At 31.8% G+C, this 18,860-nt stretch overlaps 1 protein-coding gene across 5 annotated transcripts; it reads left to right on the top strand.

Annotated features, from left to right (window-relative positions):
* Nucleotides 1-1,935: 1,935 nt before the first annotated feature.
* LOC111278844 (uncharacterized) lies at nucleotides 1,936-17,834 on the top strand. Of its 5 annotated transcripts, XM_022865522.2 has the most exons (14): nucleotides 1,936-2,056; nucleotides 2,150-2,415; nucleotides 4,635-5,235; nucleotides 6,182-6,366; nucleotides 6,763-6,843; nucleotides 6,915-6,956; nucleotides 7,047-7,091; nucleotides 9,265-9,351; nucleotides 11,166-11,292; nucleotides 11,438-11,518; nucleotides 13,391-13,516; nucleotides 13,794-13,858; nucleotides 15,017-15,122; nucleotides 17,425-17,834. In XM_022865522.2, exons 2-14 carry the CDS (start codon nucleotides 2,260-2,262, stop codon nucleotides 17,568-17,570), a joined length of 1,848 nt encoding a protein of 615 aa, XP_022721257.2. In that variant the 5' UTR covers nucleotides 1,936-2,056; nucleotides 2,150-2,259; the 3' UTR covers nucleotides 17,571-17,834. The 5 variants fall into 5 exon arrangements, with proteins under 5 accessions (XP_022721257.2, XP_022721256.2, XP_022721259.2 ...); XM_022865521.2 differs by having other exon boundaries at nucleotides 1,936-2,415; XM_089764441.1 differs by lacking the exons at nucleotides 1,936-2,056; nucleotides 2,150-2,415 and adding an exon at nucleotides 4,323-4,340.
* Nucleotides 17,835-18,860: the final 1,026 nt, after the last annotated feature.

Raw genomic sequence — 18,860 nt, 5'->3', positions numbered from 1 at the left:
AAGAGTTTGAGAAAACTGTATAAGGATTTACAAGGAAAAAAACTGTTTGTTGGGTTTTCTTTTCTTCTAGGATATAATCTACTTCATATAAGAACTTTAACTTAGAAGAGAAAGACTCTTTAAATACAGGAGAATGAAGAGAAGACAAACTAAAAGAAGATCTAAAAAAAAGATGATTGAGAACTAAAATTACTGATAGTTGATAAATCCATGAAAGTAAGACTCTCTTTTAGTTTTTCCTATCCAACTTCAATAATCAAGAATTAGAAACATATTTTCTTCTCGCTATCTTGGCAAGCTTTAGCTCTAATACCATTTTTAGACAATAACAGATAGTAGTGCCAAAGTTCTGATAACTGACGACTTCAGTTCCGATATTAATTAGCATAAAAATAAAGGCAAAATTATACTTTTGCCACAAAATTATTAAGACTTTTGGTTTTCTTACTTCTTTCTTCTCTCTCTCTCCTTCTCCTTCCTTTCTTTTCTTTCTTTTTTCTTCTTTTCTCCCTCTTTCTAGCGGAATAGGGGTCTTTCCCTCAACCGCTAGTTGTCGGCTCTACTGCTTCTCACTAGCCAATCAAGAGATGATCAAACCACTAGCAGCAGCACCGCCAACAAGGCCCTGGAGAGCCTTCACGTGGCATTTGCTGCTGGTGGCACAGGGGGACACATCTTTCTAGCTATAGCGATAGTAGATGAGTTCAAACTCATCAACCCAACCTCCAAATTCCTCTTTTTAGGCTGCCCTAACAGCATGGAAAGCATAGCAATTTCGTCAGTCCATTTTGAGTTCAAATCAATTTCAGCCGTCCAATTAGCTAGGCCTTTCTTCTTTTTTCATAGCCTCCTTGATGAGTAATTTCTTTCTTTCCTCTTAGACAATAATGGGGTGCATCCACAGATGGGAGAATAATTTACACCAACATCGCTAACAACGACCGCCAAAGCTTCATGCTCGCACCATCTAACCAAACAACGGCTGCAGGAGCAAGGAGCTTTGAATGCAAAAACAGGAGAAATTGTGTGGTCCACAGCAAATCCCAGTAATGGCACTGCCCAGGCGCCCGTTACAGTGGCCAATAGCATTCTTACCGTAGGGTCCATAACCCCTAATGGATCCATTTATGCAGTCGACACCAACATAGGAAATGTACTATGGATAAACAACTACTACAATAATGGTGATACATTTGCCAGCTATGGGTGATTATCCTGGGAAATAGATATAGAGTTTGGCGTGGAAAGGTTTCACCCCACTTGGACTTCAGGAACTACATTTTATGCACTTTCCATTGGCTAAGAGTTGACATTGGTAAAGCCACTAAGAACCAAAACAAGGATAATAATGGCAAATGCCCCATCAAATCCTTCCTCCATGACGAAAGCAACGACAACGAAGAAACAAAATGGTTGAAGAACTCATTTGGTTTTAGACTTTTTGTTTTAAACTAATTTGGTTTTAGATATTACGTGTTTTTCTCTTGTTTTTAATTTGATTTCGGTATTTTGTGTTTTTATCAGGTTGGATTTAACGGCAAATTTAACAGATAGTGGATTTAACAGCGTGTATAACTTAGTGGTAATTAAATCCTTAATTGAACATATTTAAAAATTTTTTGATTCTAAATTGAATCAAATTGAACGTGATATCTTTAATTAAAAAAATATAAAAATATTAAATTTTTAATTAAGTATTTAACCATAAAAAATACAACAAAGCAAAGACATCCAAACTATAGCTTTGAGGATAAATCAAGAAGGCAAAACAAGTGAAAGGGAGTATATTATTTATAATTTTTTATTATAATAAAGAATTATATAATAGTGTATTATTTTTAAATGTAGATTTTATATATAATTTTAAATTTTAATTAATTAATTAATTATTATAATAATTATAGATGAAACCTCCTATAGCTAAAGTAGCAGGGGTTTGAAGATGGAGCCGGATATTTCTCGAAGCGTTTTTGAGTGGGTGGTCATGTCTTTTAGGACTTAAAACATAAAAGCCCATCTTTGAATTGGGGTTAATCTGTAGAGTGTCGCCCACCAGGTCATCCGGCTGAAAACTGAAGACCAATAACTGAGTATTTTTATTATTTTGAATTTAACAAGGTGAAGGGCTGACTCTGTTTGACGCATGCAGAAGGAGCGAATAGGCGATGGTTTTTAAACAATATTTGAGTTGGTGTGGGTGTGTAAACGTAATGGGCATGGCGGAGACCACAAAGAATCTGAAAATGTCGTCGTCTCAATATGTTTGTCTCTCCGAATCTGCCGCCCTTTCAGTCCTTGCTCAAATCGCAAGGCCCCTTCCCCTCCTCCATTTCTACGCTTCATGCCCCTTCCCCTCCTCCATTTCTACGCTTCATATTCTTCTTCAACATGAGCTCTCCCCAACCACTTTCTCAGGTTTGTTCTCTTTGTTTTTATTTTGGGTTTTTAGCATTTTTGGATAAGAATAATCGTAATATAATATGATGGTGTAAGTGTAACCTAGTGATTGCAAAAAGTTGTGGGGTTTTTACTGACATGATATACAGATTTATACACCTTATGATTTACAACTCTCTTAATCAAAGGATTAGAGATGGTGCAATTTCAATTTATTAGAGATAATCTCCATTTGAAGAGCCTAAACAAATGTAGTTTTAGTTACACTCTATGTATTTTATTATACATGTTTCAGTCAGAAGGAAACCCATTCTCTAAATGGGCATGCCTTGGAGTTCCATATGTTGAAGAAAACTAACACTGTAGTTTTTGACTGAGGTGAATTAGTCTATACATACCTTGGATCACGTTATTGTTCAGGCAATGGCACAGGGGTTACTGAAGTAGTCATGCTAAGATTATAACGAAAATGATGAGTGATGACAAGCAGGCTATGTTAATCAATTATTATTTACAGAGTAAGGTACATGATTAATCTTAACATGGAGAAGGATGGAAAAGGGACTTGAAGGGAGTAGGAGGAGCATATATATATGTGTGTGTGAGAGTGTGTATATATATATATATAAATATATAAACCCACTTTCAAGATCTTCGGTTCAAGCCCTTCCATGTTTCACTTTTCACATTTCCTTCTGCTATTACGAGCAGTTGGCTACTATCATTTACATGGATTTAAGAAACGTCTTTCTTGCCTAGCATTACTATCATTTCAAAGTGTAAAAGTGTAGAGTTTAGAAGGATTAGCATGGAACTGAGCAGATTAGGGGATGGGATGTTCGCCCACAAAATTACTATTATAGAAAATGAGAAATTGTATACATCCATGAATGCAAGATGCACATGGGGTTAGAAAGAAACAAAGCATTGGTGATTTAATCATTAACAACCTGTCTGTTTCTCATCTAGATACATGGCAATACATATTTCTAACAGATCATTTGGTTTTATCATTTTATTACATCAGATCCGATTGTTGCTTTTTTAAGGCATGTTAATTTCAAACACTTATTCTCTTCTATGACAATTAAGCATATGAGCTGCACTTTCTCCATTGTGTCAGTTTTAGGTCTTTAGATTCAGCATTTTAATTTAAAACTTTTCTGGTGTCATGTGTAAAATGGTAAATTTTAAACCTTTTTTTCTCCAATCTTAAATTAAACCTGGGAGCTCCTCTGAATGGCATTATCTCTTTATAATTCATTTTGGAAAATTGGTTTCAACATCCATCATAACTCCTAATCCATTTGTTGCACCTCAGTGCAAGTTAATCTATAATTCCATGTGGCATTCTGTATACTGTTGGTAATATGTTGATTTTTAATCCTTTCTGTCTTGGTTGATACATGTATTTATGGTTCTTCTCCTGTTGGATGTCTTGCCATGGTAGAACCCTTATTACCAGAATATCAGTTTCGACATCCATCATAACCATTTGTTGAAACTCTGTGCAAGTTGATCTGTAACTCAATTTGGTATTCTGTGTACTGCTAGTAATATGTTGACAACTTAGAAGGTTCTACGCATGATTGCTTGAGTACCTCCTTAAGTATCCTTAACAGTTAAGTAATACAAAAGATAGTTCTTCATTATAGCGAGAAAACTACAACAATGAAAAGTAACTAACCATCTAACCCTTTTGATCTTGTTTGCCACTCATTCCAACCTCCTATCTCCTCTTCCTTTTTTTTTTTTTCCTTACATCCACCTTTTGATACAGGCCTCTTTCCAAAATTTCCTTCACATGCAGATTAGTAAAATTGCTATTAGGTGTGGCATTGGATTAATAATGAGGATAATGGTGATGGTCTTTTGCTTTTAGTACGATCCAGAGTGGTTATTACTTCTTCCTTCTCTTCTACTTGAAAATGTTAGTCAAGAAGGTAATTATGTTGCTCAAAACTTTACAATAGACTCTTAGATAAAGTCCTGCACTAGAACCTTTGGTTGACTCTCATCTTAGATTATTATCTTTGGTAACACATTAAAACTAGAAATTTAATGTAGATTATGTCAAAGTGAGATCTTAGACTAGTTTCTTAGCTTTCATGTCATGAGTCTCACGCCTTCAATGTTTATGACATTAAAGATTCAAACTTCTCCTTAACTGCTGTTTTCTTTTTCCCTTGTAGATTTCTTCCATGTTCCAAATCCTAATTATTTCTTCTATGTTACAGGAACTATATATTCGTACCCGAGAGAATCCTTACTTCAATGGTCCGCTAGTAAAAGATGGTGCTTTGGTGGTTGAATCTTCTAACTTTGACTTGGGAGGTATTTCTGGCATCCAGAAGATTTCTTGGTCTAAATCAGATATTGGTGACTCAAGGCACAAAAACCTTGATTTGGATATATTTGAGAAGTTCATGGAATCACCATCAGATGATTCAGTCTTAGATCTCATTCTTGAACCATTTAACCCAGCATCATATGAGAGTTGGTCAAATGTCTTCCCAAACATTCAGTCAGAGTCAAGCTTTCATTTGGGTAATTCAAGTGATTCAATCAAAGACCCACTTCATCATTCTGTTCCTTCTCTGATGAGAACTGCACGTGAAAAATCATATAAGGTTAACAAAATAAAAACAAGCTTGTCAAAAATTCCACTTCCTCAGTCTGCAGCTTCATTTTACAATGGACATTCACCACGAATGGAAATTGTAGAATCCTGTGAAAGCATTAACAGTCTTAATTTATTTCTCAAATCAAAAAGGGATGAGGTCGATGCTGGTGTTCCAGGAAGATTCCTTCATACTGTTATTGGGCAAGATATCTCTGGTAATTCTCCTTGGTCTTCTCTTATCACAATAATTAAAAGAGTCCTCAAGTCTTAATGTCTCATTTCTTTTATCTATGCCTATAACTTTTTCCACTTCATTTGCTTCTAACCAATTTCTAGATTGAAGCAATTTTACTGCTTGTTTGATTTTGTGAAGCCTAAGCCTAATGCTCGATTATGTGCATGAAGCAATAAGTGATCATGTAATATAAGCTTAGGCCCAAACTTTTTTTTTTGCGTAATTGTTCTTGCAACTGCATTTCACGCGGTTTCTATTCTTTACCCGTATTTGTAGGTCTCAAGTTTCTTTGAGAATTAATTAATGAATTACTTTTATTAGTATTAATGTTGCAAAAATATTTTTTCAAATTCATAAGGAGGCTTAATATTTTCAGTATCAAGAACTTCAAAATCTTTGGAATGAGAAGAAAAGTTGACCGCACAATCCTATTCTGCTTCTTGCCATGAATATCCTGAAATTCTTTTCAGTTTGCCAGTTTTTGTTTTTTTTTTTTTGGTGCAGATTTGCTAGCAGCATTTAATTCATAAATAATGCAAACTTTTCAAGATTATACAACCACTATTATAGATTTAACCTAAACCTTATAATTTGCCAAATATGTAAAGCATCCGTTATGAATACACTTCTTTTCATTCCCATTTAGGTACTTATTTTATGTTCATAGAATTTAGGAAATCACACTCAACTGGGACTCCATGATACATGACAATCCTTTAGTCTTGATACCATTTAATTCTCTTAAAAACTAAAACAGATAAATTTATCTTACAAGTCTAAGAATAAAATCTTTGTCGAAGTAAAGAAATGGAAAAGTCAGATATTATTATGATAAAGATGTTTGGGTTCTGAATATGTTTGGCAACCAAGATGCGAATGATTTGTAATGAGCTCACAATTCTAATATCATATTTTTCAATTTTCAGATGTTGGATCTGTTGCTTCGACAATCATGTATGCCTTCTACTTGAATGAAATGCTTGAAAGTCACGAATTATGCACTGTTCCTGTCATCAACATGAAGAGGACAGAGCTGAATTCACATGCTGAATTAAAATGGTTGTTGGATTCTTGTCAAATCGATCAGTCATTCTTAATCTTTATTGATGAAGTATGTTCAATTCGACTTATGAAACTCCTACATTAACCTTGATATGCTTTGAATTTTGTAAGAGTTACTTTTTTGATGTATGCAATTGGCTTTTAGAAGATCTTATTAAACTTGATCAATTCTTAACATTTAATCTACTCAGTTGAATAAAATATCTTATATAATATTTGGTGTACGTAAATCCTATGACTGGCCCAAAAATACATAAAACATTTGTTACAAGTGCTAACAGCTATTAAATACATAGGTTCAAAAATCTGAGTATATGGTTCTATTCATTCATCTATGGATCATGTCATAACTACCATATTTTGTAGAAATTTTCAACTATGATTAAAGTTCAATTCTGAGATTTGACTGAGCATTTCTGTTTCTTGACGGTGAAATTATTGGTAGATTGATCTATCATATTATGACTTGTTTGGGAGTCTTAAGCTAGTTCTGTTAAATGGTCCCAAGCTCCCAGCAAAACAGGAGGTAATATTTCTACCAAGAACTCACTTTTACCTGTTGACCATCAGAAATGATGTATTAGCTTCCTTGTACAGGCACTAAAAGAATCAGTAATCGAAATCTTTAATTGCAGACAGGTACATAGACAACTCATTATAGCTAACATTTCATGCCTTTCTTTTGTGAATATGAAAAAAAGCATAACAGAGATTCACTTTTATTTACAGAGTGAACGTGTGTACCCTTGGGTTAAGAAAGTTACTGTGGGGCAGGTATGACATGAGACTTTACATTGTGTTATTTGATTTATTTAATTATTTTCTATTCATATTTTCATCAGGATCACTTTCATGGAACAAGTACTGATGCTCTTTCATTTGCTTGATTTGTCATGCCAATGTTCTCGAGTTTCGTGATGTCATTCTATGGGGGTTTCCCCTAAACATAAAAACATTTTGGAATAAAAGATATTCCTGGGATGTGGCTTTGAATAAGAAGAATTACTAGCAAGCTGATAATATACAAAGTTCTTTTCTGGTTATCAAACCAGCCAAGTTTGATTAGGATGGAATTGTGACCTGTGATCTTAAGAAACAGATATAAATATAAAATGAAAAATAAAAAGAGAAAGAAAAAGCAAAAGCAAAAAGGAACGAAAATAAATAATATTTCTAAGACATGTGGAGCAATTGCAAAGAGTGATGCCGGTGCATTAATCATTTCTCTGAATAGGGAGTTGGCTGGATACGTTTAGATTGTTGTGCATTGTTTTATTTTTTGCATTATTATTTAATTGAAATTCTTAAATGGTGTTGTATGATTTTTCCATGAATAGAGTTATTGAGGTTTTTTTAGAAGTAACAATTCTAGAAATTTAAAGCTGATGACAATGATATATATATTTTTTAAAACCTAGCGTCAAGAGCTCCTATGTGCTACTAGATTTATCGAATATCTAGTATAGTTACTCTAGTGTCATTGAGGTAGCATGCATTCAAACAATATTTTATTCACAGGAGGCCTTAAAGCCGATGTTTATAAAGCTATCTTTTGCACGTAAATCCAATTAAAAATATTGTTAATATCACCTGTTATTTGTTATGATCTTGTTTTTGTTGTTTCATCATGTTGTCAATGTTTATTTAAACCTGCACCTGGCATAGTGTTACCATTTGAGTCCATTGTGTTTTTAAGTGAGAAGGATTCTATTTTCTTTTTCTTTCCCTTTCATCTTGAAATTAGTGTTAGGAAGATTCTTCTATACTTGAATGCTATTCTATTGTGCTTATTTTATGTCACAGAAAGCATGGTGCCATTGGAGCTTATTTATCCAATCGTTCGACCCAAGTTTCCAATAGTTTGCTTGGTTAACTCTCTTCATGAGAGATTTGTCAATAAATTTTGCAGTTTACTGTCCTGGCTAAAATATTGTCATCCAAATGCATCCTGTAAAAAATGCACTTTTATTCAATCACCAATGTTCAACATGCATCATCGGCACATGTGGCATCATGCTAAAAGAGAATTAGATATAAATAAGGACAAAAAAAGGATCTTTTAATAGGTCACCAGTTTTCTATGTTCAACTTTCTTTTTCCCCTTTTTTGCTTTGTTTAATATCATTAGTAAAGAACAAAGTTGTTATTGAAAGTTTTTCATAAATTTATAAATTAGAAAACTAAAGAAATATATCTAGGAAATCATTTTATTTTTTTGGAACAAAAATTGTGTTATAACAGAGCATAGCAATTAGCAATAAAATAATTGTAAAGATAAATGAAATAGTTTAATGTAATTTTTAAAAAATATTATGTATTGTTCATTCATGTATTTGTAATGAATCAGCTATAGCTTATAACATTATTTTGATTTTTCAATTTTAGAAACTTTATAAGTAGCCATTATGTATTTAGTTATTTATTTTTAAATAATTTTATATTATATTAGTTAATATATATCCATTTTTTATTTTTATGCTGTATTTAAATTTACATAATTATATTGGTTAAAAAATGTATTTTGCATATTTTCTATTCTCTTATATTTATGTATTATTATATAATTGTATACTTTATTTAACATAAGTATTTAGTGTTATACAAGAAATGTATCGATAAGAACAACACTGTTCATATTCAATCATTGTTTAGTCTCTTTCGAATGGTTCAAGAGTGGACATTTCATTTTCCAAAACAGAAGAGTAGAAGGTCTTGATTCAATTTCGTTTTTCCTTTTAAAGCAAAAACATGCTATCAAACACATTCGTTGCGGTTAGAAAAACATTAATTAAGAACATAAACTTTTCAGAACTACACCTAAGAAGTTGGTTTTTGTAATTTGTCATGTTTGTATTCATTTAAAGTTTCTTTGTTTTTACTTTTAAAACTATTTTGTTGTTATAAAATAATATGGGGATCTTGTTGTTTCATGCATGCATGTATGCAGGAGTGCTCATCTTGTACACTTATTGCTGAAAAGTATGCAATGACCTCGCCTGAGATTTTGGCAGGGCAAGGATTCAGCCGACTTTTGGTACATATTACTATTGCTCATGAATTTTCTAAATTTTTACTCTATTTTCCTCTCTTTGTCTTTATGGTTTGCTATATTCTAGTATTAACTAATATTTTCCTATTTATCTTTTAAATTAGTCAAGAGTGATACTACTGTTAAAGCAACGAGCAAATACAAATAGAGCATTCACTTGCACTTTGCAAGCAATTAAATAAAAGATTGCCTATTATTTATGGTTAACATATTTAGTAGTAAATATTTAATTTCTGAGTTGCTTTTTGATAAAACAAAAACTGGAAAGTTAAAATAGTAAATCAAAATTTTAAGACCTACTGAAATTTCTTGATGAACTCTGAGATTATTGAGCTAAAATGCAACTAAATTATTTGATCACTATAACAACTAGCACATACAAACGGAGCATTCACTTGCATTTTGCAAGCAATTAAATAAAAGGTTGCCTATTATTTGTGGTTAACATATTTAGCCATAAATATTTAATTTCTGATTACTTTTGATAAAACTAAAACTTGAAAGTTAAAATAATAAGTCAAAATTTTAAGAGCTAAATTGCTAGAACTGAAATTTCTTGATGAACCCTGAGATTATTGAGCTAAAATGCAATTAAATGATTTGATCACTATAGCAGCTTAAGTATGAATAACAAATATAATTTACAATATAAGTAATCATACATTGAGTTGAAATTCTTGTATAAGAGCTTAAAAAAAGATGATGGAGAAAACATCTTTGCAATGTTTATATATACAATAATTGCAGTGCTGGAGGCAAAGTGATTATCTTGATAATTGTGTTCCTGCAATAGTGATGGTTATATCTGTGAAGGATAGTGGCAGTGTTAATATTATGGGGATATGATTTTATTCCAAAATTGGTGGTGATGATATGTTCGCTTCAGGCACTAGTGGTCTTTTTGACGATGGCTGGGGATACTAGTGTATGCAGTGATACTAGAATAGATGTTATTGGATAAACTAAGGCCCCATTTGATTATTTCTTTTGCTATTTTTTGTTTTTTTTTTTCTTTTACTCCCTTCAAAGTTGCGATAAAATAAAAGCAAATAATGAAAAGCAAAATCTTCATTCATGATCAGGCCTTGTCGACTAAATCTAGTTTAGGTATGTTTGTACATTAGCAAAGTTTAAAGCATGTTCTCTCAATGAGGATTTAGAGCAGGGGTAAGCTCGAGTGTGATAAATTTTCGCTCTAAGGCCTGTGTCCAAGAGAAAATATCCCCTTAAAAGAGAAAGGAAGGGTTTGGCCCAAGTGGGCCTGACTCGGTTCGCTTTGCTGCTCATTCCCACTTTCTACTAAGGAAAGAGAGAACAGCTAGTCAAAGTAATTAATCTTTATGCTGAATCAACCCTAAAATCAAATCTGGCATCAAGCCTATCTGATCCTTTTCTGGGACCAACTGCTACTTATATAGAGCAACAAAGATAAGCAGTTCCCAGTTGAAAGAGAAAAAATTCTTCTTAGCAGTTAAATGAGTGAATGGTTGTTCCTTACGAGAAAAAAACTATGCACTGTGTTATCCCTGAAAATGGAACTTTTAGTTTTTGATGCTCAAAAAATGTTGTTTGCTTCTGTGTCCAAAGTCCAAACACAATTTTACTTTTTTGCTTCCAAAATCAAAACCCAAGTAGCAAAAAATAAATGAAGCCTAAGTGATTTTCTTAATTTGGTGTCTAGTTGTTACAGGTGATTCAATGAAATGACATTAAGGGCTGAAAATGAAAATGTCATCAAACAAAATCAAATTATGAGAAGCTGAAAATTCAATTATATTACCTTTCAACCCTATGTGCAGTTAGCTGGCATCCTGTTAGACACTGGAAATCTATCAAGTCCTCATTCTACCACCAAGGATAAATACATGGCTACATTGTTGGTCAATGGCGCTGGTCGTTTTGGATGCAATGGCCTGTACCAGATATGTAAGTTCTTCTCTCCTCAGTTTGTCCATGTACTCTTTCTCTCTCTCTCTCAACAAAAAAATAAAAATGTTCCACTCTCCCTCCCAATTAAGGTTCTCTTTACTCTTGTAGGCTAATCTTTGGATCTACACTTCATGATTTGCAGTGCGATATAAACTATATGATATTTCTGAGCTGAGAGTATCTGATATTTTGGGAAGAGATTTCAAGAAGTGGACAAGAGTAGGTATGCGCTTGCACTTGAATATAGTTATTTGAATTCCATGAAGTTTTCTTGTGGACTCTAAATATTCGTCATCAGTTTCTAGTACCAATAATACAGAGAGCTAATCTTCTAAGGGTACACTAATGGAGTCATCCTAAAGCTTAAGTTTCTGAACAGTTTTTACCTCAGTGAAGAAGAAGATATCATGTATTGGGACTTTTATTTTATGAGGTATACTAGGACTATTTAATAGCCAGGCTACCAGAATTAGAAGATTTATTGATTTATAGGACTCTGGTAGGATTGAAAAAATAAGTAGGTCAGCTTTATTTCTGTTTGGTTAAAGTTTAGGTTTGATTTTATCAAGTGTTCTTCAAATGAGTTTTGCCTATGTGATCAAACCTAAAAATACTCTATCTATCTATCTATCTATCTATTTATCTATCTATCTATCTATCTATCTAGCTTGGAAAATGCCCACTGACAAAAAGCAGGCGTTTCTGTAAGCTGTTAAGCCTATATTTAAAAGTAAAAATGAAATAATCCTATATTACACTCTCATGAATTTGGAAATAAGAATGATAAAGACAATCAAAAGATTGAGAGAAATTTAAATATCAAAACTATCTGGAACTTTTATCTTTGTTAATGTTGGTACCCTTTTGGACCATTGGATAAAATAACTACATCAAGTTATCAAGAAGTATTATATGATGTATACAAATTTAAGGAAGTCTAACTACTTCGGATTTGGATAGGGTTTAGGAATAAAGTAGTGTTTGATTCAACTGAGAATTAATCTAAAAGGAGGGCTTGAATCAAAGAGAAAGGTTGCTCTAAATTTTAGGTAGCAGCAAAAGTAGAAGAAAACAAGATTATAGATGTTTGGACCTGTGATGCGATTAATGCTGACTCTGGCATTGTAAGAGTAGAGAGAGAAAGATGAAAAAAGAGGAGAGCAAACACTCAATCACAAAATCCCATTAATTCTTAATAACTTAAGTCTTTATGAAAATCAACTACATTATGTATGACAATTCACGGAGATAAAAACAAAGAAAAGCTAATTTCTTCTACTTGGATTAGGATTCCTAAGATCATTAGATTTCAAATTTGGACACAAAAACTTCAGTGAACCTGAAAATAAGACCTAAGGGACTGCTAGACCACTACTATGGCCCACTAATTCCAGTTAACAAAATTGTCAAAATACCTCAATACTCCGAAACTGAATTAAACTAATTAAGTATTGTACTAATGACCTAGTAACCACCAATGACACTTTCCCTTGAGCCAAAAAGACATCTTTTTTGGTGAAGAATCTGTTGTGGGAGAGAAGAGATTGGAAAAAACAAGGGAATCTACCAATGTGTTAGTCTCTTATGTATTTTTTAGGTCCTTTTGTACTTATTATTTTAATGTAAATTATTTCAAAAATATATATTTTAATGTAAATACATAGAAGACTACCATGTTGGTAGATTCCCTAGTTTTCTCCCCTTTATTCCCTCCCATAACAAGGCATCAGAGCAGGCATTGCCCCTGTTTGTGGTCTCCTCCTTGACAGGCTTGTTATACAGTAAGTATGATGTCCAAGCCATGCTATAGGGCTGTTATCCATACACGCGAAGTACATGCTATGTGGTAGGTCCGCTAACCCTATATGCAAGGAGTATTTAAGTGATTATCTGTTTTTAAGATACTAACTTCCATGATGCAAGTATATCTGTTTTTACAGTGCACATGCAGTTATACAAGTGAATTTAGTTCTATGATTGGCTTTTCCTAGTTATATATAATGTTTCTTGAGAATACATTCCATGTGGATACATGGACATTTGTCCTGTGTTGCCCATTCAATTGCATTCCACTAACTTAGAGTTAGTAAACCAGGTAAGCTAGACAATGCTGGTTCAAGGTTAGTGGTTTCACAAGTTGGAATGAGTTCTATTGGTATTTCAGTGGAGCAGCTTCTTGCACATGGTGATGCCTCAACTCGGGAAATAAAACATTTTCAGCGTGAGTTATTAAATATGAATTCAATATTAATTTACATTTTCTATTCACATAGGGTACACGATAGATTTTGTGATACAATCTTTACTGCTTTGCTGACTGTGTGGGAACTCAAGGATCTTTAATTCAAGGATTCTTGGTTTAATAGCATGCTCCTAACTAAACCTCTGAGCACACTCATCATTGTTGATTCTTTCTCAGACTCCTTTTGACAAAATTATTTAAGCATCTATATTTTCCCTTCGTTTTCTTTTTCTAATTTTTTGCCATGATTTATCAGAAATGGAGAAACTTCGTCTGCTCATGATTGTTTCAGGATATTATGATCATCAGAAGAATTTCAAGGTTTGGATTCTTGTAAAATATTTTATTTATTATTTTTTTCTAGAGAGTTGTTGTATAGACTAGCTATCATTATATGATTTGAAATTGGGAAATTTTAACCTATAGTTATGAATTTGAGAGTGATGTTTCTGAGTATTATGATCTATCGGAGAAGTTCAAAGTTCTGGAGTGATTCATATGCATAATATATTTAATTAATTATATTGGCCAGGTAGTATTTTCATCAGGTCAGGTAATGCCTGACTGAATTGTTGTTCTAATCTTCTATTTCTAAATAATATAAGTGTAGCTTCCTTATTGTTCATTTGTTAAGGACTTGTCAACTTATAATTTTCAAAGTATAGTAAGTCATATCAGAATAGAGGTTTCATTGTTTTCCATGCAGTTTTCTTTGGGGATTCCTAGGATTTATCTTGATTTGTGAGAATACTCATTTTGGGTGGAGGGGGAGAGGTTAGGCTTACTTTGGAAATTAATGGATTGCTCAAAGAGACCTAAACACTACCATTAGCAAAATTAAAAAAAAAAAAAATCACCTACTATGTTTATGAATCACCTTTTTCATTTGGCTAAAATAATAAAAAAGTCATGGACTTTATCTCTTTATTTAGAGAAGCCCTTGTGCTTTATTGCCCCTAAATAAGCCCTTAGCCTTTACATTGCACCCAAATAAACCCTTAAACTATAATTTGTATCCAAATAAGCTCTTACATAACTCAATCTTTTGTTTGAAATAAGGGCATATTTGGATACAAATTAAAGAATAAGGGCTTATTTGGGTAAGTATAGGGGCTTACCTAAATAAAGTGGAAAAATTCAGTGGCTCTTTTAGTATTTTAGCTTTTTCATTTTAGGCCATGTCATTGTCAGTTTATCTTTGAAAAGTAATCAGATACAGTTGCTAACTTCACAAATTTATCCTTCATCCGGCATTTGATAAAGATCTTCTGGTAGTTGGGAATTCTTTTCAGATTAGATGGTGCAAATTTGTGTTTGCATGCAGAAACAATATTTATGATGATAATAACATGTAAAAATTTTGGGTTTCATGCCTACTCTTTTTGCCCTTTAAATCTTGATCTGAAAATTCATTCACGGAACTCTCCATGTTTAGTTTTGAGGAAAGTGGCATTACTTACTGTAGCTTATGTTATTTAGAGAGAGATACTAGTCTCAACTGAATCTGTGGAGCTCATGAAGAATTTACTTTTCTTCTTCAATTCGAATGCTTCTCAACTGCCTCTCAAAGTTCTTCATCAGCCAGGTCAGTTTTACTGCAAAATAATTACATATTCAAATGAACTTTCACAACACTATTAGCATAACAACTCACATATAAATAAATTCACTTTTTTATTGATCACTGTGGAATGAATTATTGATTGGTGTATTCTTAGTTCTATCTCCTTAAGAAGTCTAATATGTGGACTAGCAACCTACTTGCAGATAAAACAGTTGAAATATCTTCAAAATGATGCTTCAATCATTTTAGACGACACAGTAACATGACCTCACATTGACCAGCTTGGAGGAGAGGATTTATAATAATAGTAATCTGAAATTCTTAGGAAAATAGGGAAAATTAAATAAAAAATAGAAAATCAAAAAGATAAATCCCAAGCTTCATGTCTAGGGATGGCAAAAAAGTTTGAATGGTTTCCATCACAAACCAACCCAATAGGGGATGGTTTTTTGTTAAAAATTTAGGGGTCAGATGGGGGGTTCGGGTTTTATGATTAAAAAAGTCGGGCTAGGTATGGATTTAGGATGCCCCACCTCATCTCAAGCTAGATAAAAATAATATATTTTATTATTTAATCTTCTATATATATTTGTATTATATCAATAAATTTGTATTTATTGTGCTATTTAAGAGATTAATTTACTGATATAATGAATTTTTATGTTATTAAGTTGTGATTTATATTAAAAAAATAAATTTTCATGAAAATTATACTAAAAGAATATTAAAATAGGTTGGGTCAAATGCAGGTTATCAAGATATATGTATATATAGGGTTGTGGTTGGGGTTGAGGTTGGGTATTAAAAGTAATAACCTGGTGTCAGTTGGGTGGTTTGCCTTTTCTCGTTGACACACCTAGGGTTACTTAATTGCATCACACAAGCAAAAAGAAAGAAAAGCTAAGAATTACATCTTGTCTTCACACCTAAGTTTGATTGCATCACTCAATCGCAATAGCAACAATGATGAAAAATCTCTTATCATAATCTGTCTTCAAAATAAAGAGTACATTTATTTTATATAGGATACTACCAACCCTAATTCTAAAAGAACTAGAATTTCTATCTCAAGTAGGACTCTAAAGAAAAGACTCTTAATAGAAAACTAATAAACTTGACCTAAAAAAAATTAGTAGGATAAGGAAAACTGGACTAAAACCCTCCCTAATGTAAATTTAGAATTCCAAGTGTAATCCTAGATCTATAAAATATTACAATTAAGCTCCATTACAACACAGTATCAAAATAAAATCTTGAGCTAATCCCTCAATTAGCTATGTTAGCATTCTGCAACACCTTAACACATAGTAGATGCTAGATTATCAAGTGAATTCAGATGATTGTTGATCTTAATGTTCTTGTACTTGACTAGTTTGATTTAAACTTTTAGAGTGTTGTTTCCAACGTGGCAATGCTGTAGGGGTGAATAACACTTAATGAGATTATAAATTTTTAAACTTTTAGAGTGTTGGTTCCAATGTGGCAATGCTATAGGGGTGAATAACAACACTTAATGAGATTATAAATTAAGACTGAAACATCAAAGCTTAAGTTGAGTATGGTAATGGACATAGCTAAAATAGAACAAATGAGTGAAGCAAGAAGTAAACGGTCCATGTATGGTAGTTTGATCTTCCCTTAACCGTAGTCAGCGATTTGGCTAAAACTCCACTAGGTTAACTGGGCTTTGCGCAGACCGTGCACGCGAGCAATTCCCTAAACTCAAAACTAATCTTAAAACCTTTAGATGATTCCCCACGTCAAAAGAAGATTACAAGAAAGAAATGAGTGTATAAAGATCTCTCAAAGCTCATCTTGCATGTCCAAGTATTTATTTTTTCTTTTAGAAGAAAATATGAATGTTAAGTTCTAGATCTTATTTGATCGTGTGTTGCTATGATAGTCATTCTAATTCATTTTCATTTATTCTCTATTGATATTCTTTTGGGAGGCTTCCTCCTACAGTTTTATTTGAAAATTCAACTCTTTTAAGTGAGTTTCTAGCATTGGTACACTAGAATTTTGTCTTTTGTCCACTGCAAGATGTATTCAAACAGTCAAATCTATTTTTTCAAAATTTGGGGTTGATAATTCTAGGATGGATAATTCATTATCTGCCTGGATAAGCAATTACTCTGATGCAATAATCAGTTGCTTTTCTTTCCACTGCCAATCTTCATTTTTTTTTTTTTGTTTTTTAATATTTGATTATATAATTGAGCGATAATTGTTTCTTCAGGCATAACCTAGAAAGAATTAAATCATTCTGGATTTAGTAATATTTTTTGGTATATATTTTTAACCTTCCTTGAGGGTGATGCAGGACTGGGGGAAGAGATGAGAGCGTTTGAGATTGATAAGGTTACATCAAGGAAGACTATCGAGCGCCTCATGGAAGAGTTTGGAGGCGCATCCAAGGTTAATGTGGGTTCACGACCAAAACAACAACAATATGAATATGAAGATTGATTAAATTGATTGGTATCAAATACGATAGGCAAAAGCAAAGCTCCATCAGCTAGCTATCTGCAAAATAAAATAAAGATAGAAATGCCTTTGGAGAGACGGGTACCCCTTTTTTTTTTTTTTTTTTCGGTTCGGAGGCAGGGATTTTTATATTTGTAATTTTAATTTCTGTGAGAAACTCAACAAACAAATGGTCTTCGGATTTTCTTAAATTCATATGATCTATCTTGAATTTTTTTTTTATTATTATTATTTTTGGTTTTGAAACCTATGCTCTTAACTCATTCGCTAAATTAAACATTTATTTATTTATTTACTTTTATTTATCAATTTACATTCATTCCATATTTTGTTATTTCCATTCCAACGTGCGACAATCCTGTAGGAAAAGTAAATCAGAGAAAAGCCCTACTATATATATATTTTTTATATAATTTTAAAGGTGAAATGTGTTAGCCACGTCGAGACCTCCCCTATAATTAAATTTTTGCTCAACTCGCGCTTTAGCTTTATTTTATTTATTTTTTTTTTTTAAAAAAAATTACCGAAATATCATTAAATATTTTACAAAATAATTATTTTTTCAGATCTATTTATATCAAATTTTATTATTTTTCTTTTTAACCTTTATTTTGTTTTTCTCTTTTTTCTTTTTTTTTTTAAATTAATAAATTTTCTTTTGAAATTTAAAATTGTGTGAAATTCACATGATTTTAAGGGTACATTATTTTTTTATTTTTTAAATATATAATAATAATTTTTTTGAAATCCACTTCATATGAAGTGAATTTTATTTGTAAGTCATTTGATTTTTTTTATTTTTTATTTTTTTATATTTAACAAAATTCTTTTATATATTTTAAAATATTTTTAAAATGCGATCTATTTTATATTATTATTAAAAACATATATTTTTCTTTTTTTTTAATTTTTTTAATTTTTAAAGAATAGAACATTAGTGGACGTATTACATTTGGATTTGATTTTATTTTGTTTTTAGTTTTTAAAATTTTTGCTTTTCAGAATTCGTGATTAAAATTTTTTTATTTAAAATGTTAATCATTGTAAGTGTAGCATGACAACTTAGTTTCTTTCATATTTTTAACTTTTCGTTTTTTTTTTCTTCTTTTGTTTTTGTTCTGTTTTTTAAATTAAATTATTTTTTAAAAAATCAGCAAATGTGCATACTTAGCATTTTTTTTTTTACCTTTCATTTTTTTTGTTTTTTATTTTTTTAATTAGATAAATTTTATATCAAAAGATTGATAAATAAATTTTTAAAGAAAAATGTCA

The sequence above is a fragment of the Durio zibethinus genome, chromosome 8 (assembly GCF_047325235.1).
Source record: "Durio zibethinus cultivar Kanyao isolate XHJ-2024 chromosome 8, ASM4732523v1, whole genome shotgun sequence".
Lineage (NCBI taxonomy): Eukaryota > Viridiplantae > Streptophyta > Magnoliopsida > Malvales > Malvaceae > Durio > Durio zibethinus.
Note: the sequence above shows the minus strand (reverse complement) of the source record. Positions and strands in the feature narration are given on the sequence as shown.